General features: G+C 52.0%; 1 protein-coding gene across 1 annotated transcript in view; it reads left to right on the top strand.

The window, feature by feature from the left end:
• Positions 1-118: 118 nt before the first annotated feature.
• NECAB3 (N-terminal EF-hand calcium binding protein 3) overlaps positions 119-16,311 on the top strand; it is a 125,075-nt gene continuing 108,882 nt past the window's right edge. Inside the window, exon 1 of the mRNA XM_039499328.1 lies at positions 119-744. Coding sequence (XP_039355262.1) covers positions 628-744 — 117 coding nt within the window. The 5' untranslated portion in view covers positions 119-627. The remainder of the gene's footprint in view (positions 745-16,311) is intronic.

The following is a 16,311-nucleotide window of genomic DNA, read 5'->3' as shown; positions in this document are numbered from 1 at the left end:
TAGGAGTTGGTTGCATCTGGCCTTAGACGTTTCAGGTATTTAATACAAGATTTGGGGTCCTGCTGCACTGCCCCCGCCCCCAGCCGCTCTTGTCCAGTTGCTTGTGGTCGCCCTGGTGCCGGTGTTTAGTCTGCAAACGGTTTCTCTGCTTGATCGTAGGGGCGGGAGTCCTGGCCTTGCCGGGCCAGCTTGCTGCCCAGTCTGCCGGTTGTTTTCTGTTCCCGCACCACCGGGCGGGGTGTCTAGTGCCCGTGCTAAGGCAGTGACTAGCCGGGGCCTGCTCCGTGGCGAGCCCCGCTGACGCTGGGGCCACTCCGGGGAGGGGCGGGCTCCCCACTGGAGGCGAAGGTTCCGCGGGGCAGGGGCTCCCGGCGAGAGGAGAACGGCGCGCCGCGGCGCGGAGTATGTAGCGGCGCCCCGCGGAGCAGCTGGCTGGCGTGACCGATCCCCGCTCGCGTCCAATCAGGCAGGCGTGGAGGCGGGCGGGGAAAGTTGCCCGCTGGAGGCTGGCAGCGGTCGGAGCGCGAGGGAGTTGCTGAGCCCAGCTCCGAAGCAGCAGCCCCGGGACCAGCCGCCGGAGATCCCGGCCCGGGCGCCTTCCTGCCCCCGCTGGAGCGGCTGGAGGAGATGCTGGGCTGTGCGGAGATGCTGGCAATGTGCCTGCTGGCTGCCAAGCCCGCCCCGAGCCCCTGCGCCGGGCAGCCCCCGCAGCCCCGCGGCCAGGGGCTCGCCCTCTTCCACGATGTAAGTAGGCGCGGGGCGCGTTCCCCCTGTGCGAGGAGCCGGGCCAGCCAGCAGGCAGCGTAGGGCTCCCTTCCCGCGGCTCCCACGTCCAGGGGGCTCAAGCCCGGGCTGGCTGGGAGCTGGCGGGGTCCCGCAAGGCAGGCAGAACCCACCGTAATGGAGACTTCTGGCCGAGGCTGCACCCTGCGGGGAAAGATGCTGGTTTAGCTGCTCTGTGTGTGTGGGGGGGGGGTGTCCGCACCCACCCACCGTGATGCGCACGGTCAACTATCTATCTGTGACCCAGGGGCACCTGCAAAATCTGCCTTTAGGGGCACAAGCAGGCAGTGATGTGGGCAGAACAGGTGTGTGAGTACAAAGGACAGGGAATTGTGTCTTTGCATCCCCACGTTTTGCATCCACGACTGAGGTGTCCGGGGTTGAAAATGTGTCCATGATGTGCAGTGCCATCACTTGGACTGGGAAAGAATGGGAAAATCCTTGCTTTCTCCTACGGAACAATGTGCAGTTCTAGCACGGTTCCCTAACAATATACACGCCTATTTCATCCTCCAACTTTGCAAAATGCTACTAACATCCTTTTGGGATCAAGCTTTTGGGGGTTTGTTTTTCTTCATTGTCATGCAAGGAAAATAGTACGTGTTTCTTTTTCAATCAGTAGCCTGAGGAGGAGGGAAGCAGATTTTGGTTTTGGGGCTGGTCGATTTTCATGGCCAGTTTGGAAGCTTAAGCCCCTAACTGAATTATGTAATGTAAGAAACCTACGGTAAAAGTCACCCGAGCATGGTTTAAAATCTCGGCCGGGAAATCTATGTTAACAAAGGTTTATTGAAGCTGGCAGTCACACACTTAATGTGGGCGATGAAGGGTTTTCTAGTCCAGCTCCAAAGATGACTGCCAGCTGGGAAACATTTGAGTGTCTTTGCTTGTAATGTGCTGTATTTACTGCAGAGTTGTGGGTATTGCCTGATCCTTGTGTTCACTGCCTCCCTCTTAGAAACTAAGAGTTAAAAGCAGCTTTGAAGTAATGATCTGACTTAAAGCTTCCAGATCTCCAATGCTAGGAGCTGGCTAAGAACAGCTGCCCATGCTTCCTGCAGCTGTGGGTGCAGTGGAGAACTTTCTGTTGATATCTTTCATCTTGACATTCAAAGCAAACAGCCCATTGTACTTGATGCTCTGCTCCCCTGAATGTATCGGAGAGACATTAACGGAAACCCCTGTGGCTAATTGTACAAAAGAGAATTGTATGAAATGTTTATGAAGCCAGATGCTGGTGTCTGTTGGTGCCCCTGGCTCATTGTGAGAGGTCTCCATACCCTCACACCCAGGCTTTGCCAGTTCAGCCTTTATTGCACACAAGAGTGAAAGCCTTAGGAACACACAGCCAATTGGCTATTGTTTCTTTTGGCTCATGGATCTTAGTCCTCAATCCTTTCTCTCGAATTGTGTATGCTGTGGAATTGCTTCCTACTTAGACAGTAGCTTGGAGCTGTGGAAACCACTGCCCAAGGTACTGTCTCCTCCAGAGGGTCTGACGGGTACCCTCAGAGTCAAATGTGCCCAGCTGACTCTTAGAACGTGGCCTCCTGCTGCCCTCTGCCTGTGGCTACAGGGTCACCCACTGGCCTTTGTGCAACTGAGTCACCAACAAGAGACATTTTTTTCATTTCAAACAAGCAGCGTTTCAGCTCCTGGCTCATTGCCTGGCTGTCAAAGTGCTGGTCACTCCTGTCTCAGGCAGAAGCCACCTCTCTCCTCCTCCCCTCTCTGAGCAAGTGAGGTGCCCTTCCTAGGACTGAAATCAAGCTGGTGGTGGGGTGGCCCAGTAGCTAGGGGGAGGCTTTGATGCTGACAGAGGGAAATGAAATGGAAGTTTCGGCCCTTCCCTGAGGATTAGAACAATTTATAGCCAACGTAATCACCAGGACAGAGTCCAACAGGAGGAGCATGACTTGCAAGGCCCTTGGAGCACTGCTGGGGCTGGAGCACAGTTAATCAGCATGGCTCAGTCAGAACTAGTGACGTCTGACTAAATAAATTGTTCCTGTTTGCACCAATCAATAAATCTGCAGGATTTTGCTTTGAAAACTCTAAGCTGAGGATAGACCAGGCTGAGGATGTGTTATTACACTGGGAGCAGTGTCAGCATGTCTGTTGTGACAGGAGCAGCTAAGTTTCTGGCTAAGGGTGGAGTAGATATTTGGGCTGAGATTTGCAATGGACCCAAATCCCAGGTCAGCAGGAGCTGAGTGCCCGATTCTCAAGGATTCTTTGCAAATTCCAGCCTTTGCAGTTGATTTGCAATGTTAGGTGTTTGCAGCTGCACACATATATTTGCAGGTGTCTAAATTCTCATGTCAGGTGACACATGGGGGAGGTAGGTGCTCAGGTACCTTTGAGATTGGCACAGAGTAAAAGCCTTTATAGAATCACATGAGTTAAGCATATGGAAATACCTGCATGTAACTGTCCATGCTGAACTTTGAAAATCTGGTCCTATTTCAGAGAGAAATAAAGTGGCAGAGAGCAGTAGACAGAAGTCCTGCCAGTCCCAAGTGTTTAAAAATAATCACAAGTCAGGCCTCCAAATATCATATGTAAATAATGATAATAAATATTGGGTCATTTTTAGTTTGTATTCTGGTTTCAGATACAATAGGGATCATGTCTGCAAGCTTTTCTCTGAAACAACATGGGCAAGAAACTCACTTTAAAAAGAGCTGAGATTCTCATGTATTCACATGACTCCAGAGGCCGGGGCTTTAAGGAAAGAACCAAATAGTGTGAGACTCATGAAAAAAATTGTGAGAATTGTCAAGTGCAACTGTTTAAAAGTGACACCCATTAGTGCTTGTCTAATCTAACTGCTAAAATATTTTACATGCTGTCTGTTTTATCTGCTGGAATTACACACCCTATTGTAAACATGTCATGAACCAGTTGAAGTCAATCCTATTTGCTTAGGTAGGGGTGTCTGACAGACACCTCAAAGACCAGGTGTGGCCCAGCGACTTCTAGAATACCATCCATGGCTTTCTTTAATACAGAGGTCCTGTAATGGACATGGCCGATCCCAGCATGCAGTGCTCAATCTTGATCTCAGTAGCAAGGGTGCTCAGCTCAAGGTGGAGCACTGCATGCTGGGAAGCGTAGTCTCTGAGGGAAGCAATTTAGATGTGCCTCCGAGACTGAAGTCTGGGCACCCTTTGCTAGACCAAGAACATCTGGGCAGCTTTTAGGGTGAAAGCCGCAGTTCCTGTGCAAAGCACAAGTTAACTTGGGTTGCATGAGGGATGCTATCCTCCCTTCACCCGCAGGCAGGGTGCCGGATGTGGATTTAAACCCCACTGGGGGTTTGTGGCCAGTCGGTCTGTGCAGACTGCAGCCCCACTCTCTCTGTGCCTTTCTCCTTTGGTTCCTGCCCCCCCACCCCGAGCTCCTGGGAGAAGAACCCCCACAGATTTCCCCGTCCTTGCATGGCTGCTCTGCTTCCTGGGCTGTGCTGCCGAATGTGGTAGTTTCACAGCATTTGGCTTGTCAGGAGTCAGAGGGGCCGGGCTGCCCAGCACCAGGTGCCTATGGAGAGGCCCAGCCTGAGCATGCCTGGGTGCTCATCTCAAAGACATCGTCACTGCAGATAAGATCCTGCCACACCTGTCCACGTTGAGTGGCAGCTCGCTATGCCAACCATCAGCTTCGGTGGGGCTACTTGTGTAGTGAGTGGCCACGCACCCTGTGTAAAGATGGTGGAATTGGGCCCTCTGCCTCAAGAGCGAGCTGAGAATGGGATGAGAAAATCAGGGACGAGGCTGCACAGCTGGTAAGTGGCTCCAGACTTTACAGCTGTGAGAGCCTGTGTTTGCAGTTTCTGTCCTGGGGACGGTCACGGGGGGCACGAGGGGAATGTCTGAGGCATAACCCCAAGGCACCGGTATGTTTGCAGGGGGAAGCCATGGGAGTTCCATTCCTCTTTGCTCACTGCTCCCCAGCAGTGAGCACTCAATAGCTCCCCACCTGGGAGTGTATTTTTCACTTCTCCATCCATTTTGCTGTGGTTTACATTAGCACTTGCTAAATATTGGCCAGGTTGTGCCCGGTGCCTGTGCAGGTGATGGCTTCCCCCTTGTTTCTCCCAGGCAGGGGCTGGCTGCAGTTGCAGTCCTTGCACTCCCCTAAATACAGGACTGAAAAGCGTTAAGTACACCAGAAAGGATAGGCAGAAGGAGGGGTCATGGCTGTCCCTCCCCCATTGCAGTGACTTGGAAAGGAAGGAGGTTCCAGTGCTTAGGGCTCTATCCAAGACGTAGGTTCAATTCCCAGCTCTGCCACAGACTGCCTATGTGACCTTGAGTAAATCACTTAGTCTCCGTGCCTCAGTTTCCCCTCCATATAATAGGATAATAGTCCTGCCTACTTCATGGGGTGTTGTGAGGATAGATCTGCTGGGGACTATGAGGCACTCAGCTACTCCAGTAATGGGGACTTTACCTAGATAGAGTTCACAGAGCATCCCCTTAAAGAGCAGGAGCTGCACTCCCCAAGCACCAGTCACCTTGCTTTGCAGCTTTCAGCCCTCTCTGTGGCTTCCCCTTCACCTCATCTCTAAAGCAGCTGAGAGATGAGTGGGTCACCCCTGGACCCCTGCACTCTCCCTCACTGCATGGGCATCAGGGCAGAACACTGTCCTGTATGTTTGTTTCAGAACAACCTGTTTGTTCCAGAGGGGGCTGGCGTGATTAGAATCAGAGCGAGAGATCTCAGCCAGTGCTGGTGCAGTAGCTTGGCCCATTGCTTTCCAACGCCTTCTGCACCTCGCATACGTTCCTGCCCTACGGATGGGCCGGAGTTCTTGCAGCGCGGCATTTGTAGCTGAGCTTCCAATAAGGGAAGATTGTACAGAAACCTGAGGTACTTAACCTAAGCTGGAGCCACATCTCTGACCTGGCTCTGGCTGGAGGAGCTGCCCAAGGAATAAAGGGGGAACTGGGCTCAGGGAAGTGATAATTTGACAAAGAACTTCTTGCCTCTAAATCCAGCTCCCATCCAACTGGGGCGAGCATAGTAACTCGCTTTTCATGCCTTCTTAAGAGCTTAGGTGCCATGAGTTTGCAAGACAGTCCAGTTCTCAGCAGACTTGGGCATTCAAACAGCAAAAGATGCCCAAACTGATACTAATTGGCAGTTTCATTGGGGAGGCTAACGATGCATTGTGCAAAACAAAGACCTCTCTGCCCCTAACCCTTTCAGCTCATGGTTGAGGGGTGTGAGGCATGTGGACCTGTTCTGCCATTGGAGGATTTCAGTCTGTAGGACTGTCGAGCCAGCGTCAGTGACTACCAAAAATGTTCAGCTGGATGGAGCAGGCAGAGCCGCACTTGAAAAGCATGGTCTGGCTGATAAGATGCTGAATGCCAGTAGAAATCCTCTGGGCAGCTGCTTTCTTACCGAACAGTTAATCAGAGCACCATTAGCACAATTAACACCCGAGGCACCAATCTTGTTACCAGCAATCCTAGACGCATCCAACGGCTGCCCCTGTTCTCACAGCTTCCCTTGGACCTTCTGTTTGGTTTCTCTGCTCATAGGTTGGTCCCAGAGACGGGTGGGAGGATTTTAACACTTCCACTTTCAGCACTAAGTAACCGGACAGCTTCCAAACAGCTTCACTGAGCTGGCTGTGAGCAACAGCCTACTTCCTTCCATGGCTCCTCCACTGCCACAGGCCCACGCCCGCCTTGCAGATCAATACATGTCAGCATTTGGAATGATAAGCAAGAGTGTGTTACACGTGAGAGGTGTGTGTTAATACACTGCTAGCCTAGAGCCACCTCTCATCGTGTGTCTTCAAGCACTTCACAAACATCAGTTAAATGAGCATCACGACCCATCCCTGGGGTAGATTGAGACACACGACAGTGCGGAGTAGCTAAGTATAACTGTAATTACCCCTGTTTTACAGATGGGGAAAGCGATGCACAGGGATTTTAAGGGGTGTGTTTATAAAGGGTCTCTGCTTGTTTGTTCCCACATGTCTGCATGCAAGCAGATGCATGCTTTAAAAATTCTAACCTGTGTGCACATGCTGTCAGTTGGCTGACCCCTGTAGTGCAGATCCACACACCTGTGCCCTCAGAGGTCTTAGACTAGTGATTGGCAATGCACACAGACGGTGTCTGCACCTGCCAAGTATGGCTGCATGCATGTGCATGTGGAGAATGGCCTTGGAACATGGATCCTTAAATGACTTGCCCAAGGACACCCTGGTTTAGCCCAGGACAGCTCAGAGTCATTAGCTGTGCCTGGAGTTGGACCCAGAAATCGTAGTCTCCTCCTCACTGTGTTACAACCCCCACCGCTCCAGCTGGTGCTAATTAACACTCTCTTTGCATGCAGTCTCAACAGAGGCACCAAGGACTAAATGGGTCCATAGAGAAGGAACTGTCCTATCAGCCATAGATTAGCTCCTTCAGGTCAGGACTGAGGCCCATGCAAAGGCAGCATGTGGAAACCTGTTCCACTGTGGACTATGCCAGGTTTAAACAGAGGCCATTAGTCTCCAAGGCTTCCCAGCACCTTTGAAATCAATGAAGTGTGTGTGTACACACACACACACACACACACACACACACAAAATGTGGAGTCTGCCTCCCACTCACTTGCTCTTAGCCACTGGACATATCGGTCTCCGTGCTTACAGAAGATTGAAAATAAAGAGCCCCCCTTTATTACCTCTGGGACTGAAAGGGCGTCACCCTCCATCTGTCCTTGAAGTGAGACCCTGAGCTCCATCCTGCATGGGTGAAAATTCTTATCGTTTCCCTGGGGCAGGCGCCTTGAGGCCTGGAGGGCAGGCTTAGCTCAGGTGCTGCTGAAGATGGGTACACCTGGCACCCCTTCCCGTAGGCCGTGCTGGGGGAGGACGGAGGCAGAGGTCAGAGAAAGCAGAGAGGATTTCGGAAAGGCAGCCCACAGAAGGCTGCAGCTGCTTTGGCCTGCCCGGAGCCTTGGCCAGGTCTGCTGTTCATGGCTAGCACAAGGGGGGCCCGCGAGGAACTGCCACCTCGGCAAGCGACTGGCAGCCTGCAGTGTACCTGGCAGGCTCCTCCTTTGCTGTGAGCCTGATGGTGCCCATTAGAGAAGTGAGGGGTGGGCAGACAAAGGGGGGCTGACAGTGGAGGGAGGGATAGGGGATGGAGGGTCTGCTGAAGCATCAGAGGTCTGAGAGCCACACCAGGATATTGGATTCCTTAGACGCACAGGGAGAGAGCACAGGGCTTGTGCAGCGCGCTAGGGTGGCTCCTCTGCTTTCCCCTTTAAAGGTCCGTGAGGGTGAGAGGAGAAAGGGGCGAGGAGAAGAGAGAGCAGACGTGAAAAGAGGGGTCAAAGACAGGGAGTGGAAGAGGAAGGAAAGCAGGGGAGGGAGAGAGAGAGGATTTAGAGATGAGACACCCCCTACCTCACCACTCATCCATCAGTTGAGACATGCAGGCCACACAAATCACCGAAATAGCCTTCCCCGCCGACGTTTGTCCATCAAATGGCCTTGGCAGATGTGCAGAACGTTAAGCACGAGAGCCTCCTGCCAGCTCCCCCCTGCCAGCTTGCCACCCATTGGCTTTATCCAGCTGGCTCAGTAACAGCCAGAGCTCACAGTTAGTGTGGCCCCGCTGCTGTTCTTTAATAGCACATCCTGGGGGTGCCCAGAGGTCCCACTGCGGAGCGGGGTCTCCTCCCGCCAGGCAGCTGAACACATGTAGGTAGCTATAGCTTCTGCCCTGAGGGGCTTGCAGTGTAAGAAATCCTCTCCCGTTTGCTTGGTTTATTCCGGTCAGGAAGTCGCCTGGAGGAAGTTGCTTGATGCCACAGGTGTGTTGGAGGGTGATATGAATCCAGGTGTCCCTGCTTGCTCCCTCTCCTGCTGAGCCAGTTACGTCCAACACAAAACACAAGGACAAACCGTCCATGAGCTCAGCTGAGGACATGCTGTCTCAGAGCTGGCAGCGTGGTGGCTTCACGCCCCTAGGAAGCCCAGGTCATCCGTGCAGCTAGCTGGGAGCGATTCTGGGATGGGTGTGGGAGAAGAAAGCATGCCACTCCTGGCACCCAAGAGGCTGCCAGCTGGGTGCTGGTAGGGGGAGCTGGCAGTAGGTGGCGCCATGCAATAGCGAGGGAGGCTGGAGAAGGAGCAAGGGCTGCCAAGGGACAGGGAAATGAAGAGGGGGTTTATTGTTTAAATTGGATCTAAATTTCCATGTTTGTGGGTGGGCTATTGGAGCACTAAATCCTCCCGCTCGTTCCAGCACAGCATGCCGAGCTCGAGGTGAGGAACGCAAGCAAACAGGCAGCAGGTCTGTTTAATGTGATCCTGGCAGGTCTCTCTCTGGGCTGCTAAGGCTGATGTACTCTGGGTTTCTGCACCAGCCCGTAACCCAGAGACATTGTGCAGGTAGAGTGCACCCATGGCAGAAAGGCTAGAGTCATTCCCGAATCTGCCTGGCTAGATTTCCATTCTGTCCCCTGGACCCAGCAGCGTGTCTCACATGAATGCGTCCTCACAACCCCTCCTAAGGGCCAGATTCTGGCCCTTACCCTGGGAAGGGTGGACGAGGGGCTGTGCAGCAGCCGGAGCCCCCAGAGGATGTGACTGAGTCAGCCAAGCAAGCCCCCTGCCACCCTTGCAGAGTGGTTCCACCTCCAGATCCAGCCTCTGCCCTCTAGTGCAGAGAGAGGCAGAGGCAAATCCACTGTCCTAGTCTCACCATGTCCCCTTTAGGGTATGTCTGCTCTGCAGCTGGGAGCATGATTCCCAGCATGAGTAGATGGCATGTAGCCAGGAGGTCCAGGCAGGCTTGTAAGCAGGCAGCTACCCCCAGCTACACTATTTTTAGCGCACTAGTTCGAGCAGAGCTGGCCCATGTCTACCTGAGCTGGGAACCACGCTCCCAGGTGCAGCATAGACCTACCCTTAGACAGGATGACTAGGCAGGAGCAGGGACTGGCCACGCCTACACTGGGGATTGAGGGGAGGAGAGTTCCTTGCGTCCTATCAGATGTCACTTGGAATGGTCTTATTGTCCCCATGAACATCTAAACCTTTTCTGAACCCTGTCCAGCTGCCCCAGTGCAAGGAGTCCAGGCTGGGCGCTCCCCTGTAGGGCTGGCTGGAAACCAAGAATTCCAGTTCAAGGAACATTGCGACGACTCAGAATGTTTTTATTCCACATCGGGATGAAACCGAGACCTTGTGACATTTTTTGCAAACGGAGAGCCCCTTACCCTAGAATAGCCAGTAGCCCAGTGATTAGGGTACCCAGATACTTGGGATCAAGTCCCTGTTCTCTCTGATTTAGGCACCTAAATATCTTTGAGGATCTGGACCCAGGTGGCCTGCAGACTATCCCAGGCATGACCCATCACTTGGGAGGCAGCTGATTAGTCACAGGTGGTGTCTAACCCACGACTCTTAAACACCCATCCCACCCTGTGACACTGACCCGGATAGACATGGCTTTCACAGATCCTTGAGGTTTCCAAGACACCCAACAACCTTTACAGACCATGGGCCAGGTTTTCACAAGACCCCTGACCAGACTTGCAGGAGCTCTGCACTCAGAGTTGGAGCCAGATTTCCAAAGGAGTTCAGCCCCCCACCGCTCTGCTTTTTGGAAAATCAGCTCACTAATTTTGGAGCCTGTGTGGGAGCTGAGCTCTTCTGTACAGGGAAGATCCCCGGGCCCAGATGTGCTGGCTGCGCATGGTTGGTGGCTCTTTGTCAATAGCCTGAGCAGATCAGCTTCAGATGCCGCAGGGGAGCAGAGCTGTGCAGGAATGAGCCATTTTTACAGAATCACTGTTCTTGATCATCGCTACACCTTGAGGTCAGTCTTCAGATTCCCTTTGTAGTTCAGAGGAATCCAAGTCTTCTCAGGAAAGAGGTGAAAGGTGGCGCTGTGCTGGAGGCTCAGCTTTTGCTATTAGCCTCCGAAAGACAGAAGAAAGCCTTTCTCTCACGGCGGCCGTAGGCTTTGAAGTGTTTGGCATGTTTATGCTAAGACAGTAGAACCTTCCAGCTGGTGCGGTGGCAGAGATGTCCCACTTGAAGCGTGCACAACAATAGCAGATGAGGCGTCCATACAGCATGGTCAGGGAGGATTTTTTCTAATCTTTTCCCTGTTCCTCCTTTTCTGTAATTTTCCCAGATGAGCCTTGACCCTTCCCTCAGCATGTTCTGCCCCCTCATCAACAGGGAGATTCATTAAGGCAGCAGCCTGTTTTCCTCACTGCTTTTGAATTCTAGTTTCTTGAATGCCCAGTGTTCTGCACAATGGGTGGGATTTTCCACAGCTCCTTAGTAGCCGCTAGAAGTGACTTTCCTCAGGCACTTGGGCACTTTGGAAGATTGCACCCAACTTAAAGGTCATTTCCTGGCCTCATGTGAATCCTTGCCAGAAGTTTTATGCCTATGAACTCACCATAGGGGGAGGGGAGAGGATCTGTGTGCTCGCAACTCTGTTCTCTCCCTTTCTTCGAGTGTGGGGAGTTGGGAACTTCTCTTCCCCCCGCCTCCCTGTTTATGGGCAGCATCGAAGCATATGACCTACAGAGAGGTTTCAAGGATAATTTTATCTATTTTTGGAAAGTGCTTTCCAATCTTTGGATAAAGGAAGTGATTGAGTTTGAAGTACAGTGTTTTTATTACAGTATATTTCCACTTCTGAACATCTCCAGTGCCTGGGGAGACTTTTCTGCACTCCAGGGCTTCAGCACTATGACTCTGCGTGAAATTGCCCCAGTTAACAAGTTGAAAAGAGGGTGTTGTGACTTCCAGCCCTGGGATCTGAGAATCAAGCCGAGTTCTCTCGGACATCATGCGTTGTCGTTAATGAGAATGGTTCTGCATTCAGCGCAATTCTGCTGATAATGTGAGAGCGCAAATAGAATCCAGCTTGCTGTCCCAGGGCAGGACGGAAACAGAAGGCACTAAAAACCTCCTTGCCTCATTAATTCATCAGATCACTTGACTCTGAGTGCACATGGGGAGCAGTTCACTTCAGCAAGACGGTGCCAGGTTAGTCACTTTCCTGACCCTTTATAGAAAATCACTGTAGCGCCTGCCTGGTGCTTCTCCTGGGCCTACTTTGCAACCAGAAGACAAACTAATGAGCCCAGGCCCCATGGGGAGGGTAGAGCTGTGCTCCTCAGCCATTGTAACAAAGCTATGGTGAGGCTGCTGCTTTCCTTGAAATCCTTTCCTTGTTCTCTCCCTGCCCCTCTGTTCATTGTCCGTCAGATCTAAACCTGGATTTTTAAGGCTGGTTTATCTTCCACCTGCTCCCCCAGAATCAGCCCTGACCTCTCTGTTGTTATGATTAAGTGGGAGATTTTCCTTCCTGTGCCTCTCAGTCTCACTCCCAGACTCCCTGGTTCTTGGTCAGACTCTGGGATGTTGCCCTGCAGTAATGTGGCGGGTTCCTATTTTCATTCCCTGGAGTGCTCACATCTGAGAGTCCAGGAGCTGAGGACATTATCTCGCCCTGTGGAGGCGGAGGAGCTCTCAAGGCACTGAATCAATTCATAGGGAGCTTAACAAAGAAATGGCTGTTGCTTCAGCACTTGCTCTCTCCCCTTCAGCAGCCTCAGTATATTCAGTTGACAGATTCTCAGTGGGTCAGGGCTGTGGCTGGCGGTGAAAAGTGCCCGAGAGCGGCTCTGGAGAGAGACCCGGCATTACCTGCTTTGAGGTAAGGCAGCAGCAAGAGCATCTAAGGGAGACTGTCAAAATACATTACAGGATGATGGGCTCTTTAAGAGGGGGCGGGGGTTCAGTGCACCTGTGACTGGTTACCTGCCCACTTAGGCTTAAGGGAAAGCACCTGGGCTATACCAAGAGGGAAGGAGGAAGAGCAAGCTGGGGCTCTCCCCCAAATGAATAGGGGTCACTTTGTGGATGGTTGTGTGATGTGGGTTAAACACAGGAGAATTAAAGTGGCTGGGGAGAGAATCAATGAAGCACACAGGGAGGTCTCAGAATGGGGAGCTGCTTTGAGGTTTTAATTTTCAATCACTTTAAACAAAGAGAATGCTCTTCACTAGAAGAGCAATTAGAGAGGAGTGGAACTGATATCTTTGTGGAGAACAGGCGCACTAGTTAACAGTTTTAAATTTCTGGGTGTACTGTCTGATAATGAACTTGGAACTTGGAAGAGAAAGTATTACAAGAAATGTAAAGGTAGAATTAATCTATTTACAGGTATTTCTGGGATTAACTGGGGAGCAGATACGAAGGTGTTGAGGATGCTATAAAGAGCGTCATTAAGGTCAGTCATAGATTATGGGTGTTAAGCTTTTAGTTCTCTGTCTGGAGTGGAGGTGAAAAGGTAGGTAGCTACTGGAGAACCGCCTGTCAATTTAAGAATGCAAATGTTAGCTCTGACATTTTGTCAAAGGAAGTCAAGGGAAATAGCACACGTAGGAATACTGGACAAATATATGAGGAGTGTGGGAAATTAAGCAGACAACATTTGCCCAATGCAATAAGCTTTCCCAGGGGAAAAAGACTGCAGGTGGGTGGCCAAGGGGAGAGGAGGATCCTCTTGGCGGGGAAGGGGAGAAGCTCCAGGACTGAGTTTGTTTTGATTTCTAGATAAATAAATTAGGCCCAGAGGGGGAATGTGTTAAGGACTCTGGACTAGTGGTGTTTATTTAAGGAGCCATGGAGAGGCTAAGCTGAAGAAGGGTGGTGCAGAGCCGTGTGTGGGGTGCTACAGGACAGGTCTAGCCCTTTGACAAGTCCCCAAATAGATGAGAGAGTTGGTCATGGTGTTTCTCCAATGTGCAGAGGAGGGGCTCATCCATGGATTTGAAACATGGGGAATGTCCATCTAGGACAGGCACCTTGTAAAACAGAAATGAATAATGATGCTTGTACTGGGTACATGGGTGTGTAATCTTACTGATATGGGCGGTTTCTGTGGAAATTGCTGCCCCGTGCTGGGTGAGACAACAACTGTCCAGCTGTGTGTCACGAGCCCCACACTGCTTACAGCTGGCGGAGACCCTCCTTTAGCTCTGGTGCCAGAGAACATGCTGGAGGAGTGACGCCAAAGTTTGGAGCGGTCGTTCTGTGCTGTTCATTGACAAGGGTGGCCAGAGGTTTGTGACAGTAAAAATCATTGTGTGTCTACAGCTCCTCCCATCCAGGAGCCAATTGGAATGATTAAAAAATGCCTTCAGAGAACCAGAGAAGTTAGAGATGGGAAGGCCCTCAGGGGTCCCACCTAGCTCATCTCCTGCTGTCAGCATGAGTCCAGGGCAGGCATTTTGTTCTCCAGTATTCTGTCCTTAGGCGACCCAGTCCCAGTACGCCAGGGAGCCTGTGGGGAGGATTGCATAGCTAGAAAGCAATCCGCACATGAGAACATTATTTCCTTCTGCACACAACTAAAAACTCAGCCACAACCAAGTGAGAAAAACACAGGTCCATTTCCACCCTGCACTTACCAACCTCCAAATGATGGAGTATTTGGAGCAGCTGCGAGCACTGCTTCTGCACTACTGAGTGGTTAGGATGGACTGACTGGCGACTGAGGCTGGGACCAGTGGCAGATTAGCCACTGGGCCAGTGGGGCCTGTGCCCGGGATCCCAGGCCAATTGAGGATCCCCCGTGCCCTGACCCCGCTCCCCGGCAGAAGTGTTGGGCAGGTAGGTGGGGCAAGCCCCAGCACACAGCCCCCAGCTGCAGCCCCAGGACTGGATGAGCTCCCTGCTGGGGCTGGGGCAGGGCTGAGGGAGCTGTGACACCCGGGCCATGGTGGGGGCACAGAGGTTCTCCAGTCTTGGGGCTGCAGTGCGGGGGGGAGGGAGAAAGGAGCAAATGGTTATGGGGGGGGCCTCAGTGGGGGGGGCAATGTGGTGAACTGTGGATGGGACAGGGTGGGTCCACGGGGGAAGGGGCAGAACAGTTGGGGCCACAGGCAGAAGGGGCGGAACAGGGGCGGGACTGCAAGTGGAAAGAGTTGTGAGGGGGCTCCCCACTTGCTCTGGCCCAGGGCCGCATGAAACCTTAATCCGCCTCTGGCTGGGACATAACAGACTAATGATGGGAAACACTGATCCAGAGCCACTCTGGTGAGCCATCGGGTTTGTCCAGCCATGCGACAAATCAGGGTGTTGGGGTTCTATTCCCGCTCCCCCTGACGCGCTGTGTGACCTTTGGCATGTCACATGACCTCTTATACCCATTCTACAGATGGGCAAACAGCAGCCCAGTACTGCTTCCCACCGTGTTGTGGGTCATATGTAACATTACTCAGAGTCCAGGAGCTGAGGTCATTACCAGCCCTGCAAATGAAGTGCAGCTTCCATGGCACCGGGTCTTTCCCTGGGTCTCAGGTAGGGCCCAGTCCTGCAAGTCTTACTCAGGTGAGCATCTCTTACTCATACATGAAGTGAGGGCACCAACTTGCATGAGGAAAGGTGGCAGGACTAGGCCCCTACTGGCGAAACGGGCTGAGTATTCAAACCAAACCATTATTTTTAAAGGGGAAAAATATATCTGTTTTAGGAATTTAATTTAAAAAAGTAACTTCCTTTAACAACGCGGTCCCTCCCACAGCACTTAAAATAGAACCTTACAAAATGGAAAAAAAACCACTCGCTAACTGCCTCGCCAGGGGCTAATTTGGGCTGCGTGGAGAGGATTGTGATTGCCATTCTCTAGGCCATTTGAAGACATCAAGACAGCACTAATTAGGGTTCCTATTATTAGTGTGCTTTGTTCTCAAGGAATCTAGCTGCGGTAGGATGGCAGGTTATCATTTCACCTGTCAGATTTCATCCCTGCAGTGGCTCACAGCCAGGAAGGTCTCATGCTTCACATGGGGAGGCTGGGTTTGCATCTCACGCCCAGCCTGCACTCCAACAGAGTTATCAGCTGTCAGGTTACGAGGAGAGACAGCGTTTGATTGGTTTTATTGACCAATACATGGGTCGAATGCCTAGCAAGCACAGGCCCCATGTAACATCCCTAGAGGCCTCAGGATTGCTGCCTGCGGAGGTTCTTAGGCTGTTGCTTGACCTTTCTTTTTGGGAAGTGGTAAAGAAGGGGAGACAGGCAAAAGAGGTTCATCTGCCTGTTGTTGTATCGTCCCCCAGGTCAGCACCGATGGATGGATTTAAAGGGAGGGGCTGTATTCGCCACTGGTGTAGATTGGCGTTGCTCCATTGACTTTAATAAAGCTGTGCCGGTTTTGGAGTATATGGAGATCAGAAATAGGCACTTGCCTCCGAGCGCTGAATCCTGCTCAGGGCTCTCTAGGGACTCAGATACTCACAGATTAGCCCTAAACTCATAGATGGTTCCTGGCTTGATGTGAATTCAAAATATGCTGTGCAAGGCAAACTCCTTCCTTCCTCCCCTAACTACTGGCAGCTGTTCTGAGCAGGACAGGATCATTGTAAATGCAGCAGCAAGACTATGAAAGAGCCACCCTGCTTCCAAAGTGACTTTCACCCCAATGCTCAGGGTCTGCATCACTTAAGTCTCATTTCAAGGATTGCTAGGC

The sequence above is a fragment of the Mauremys reevesii genome, linkage group 13, assembly GCF_016161935.1.
Source record: "Mauremys reevesii isolate NIE-2019 linkage group 13, ASM1616193v1, whole genome shotgun sequence".
In the NCBI taxonomy this organism is placed as follows: Eukaryota; Metazoa; Chordata; order Testudines; family Geoemydidae; genus Mauremys; species Mauremys reevesii.
The sequence above is the reverse complement of the archived record's forward strand: the minus strand, read 5'-3'. Positions and strand labels throughout refer to the sequence as shown.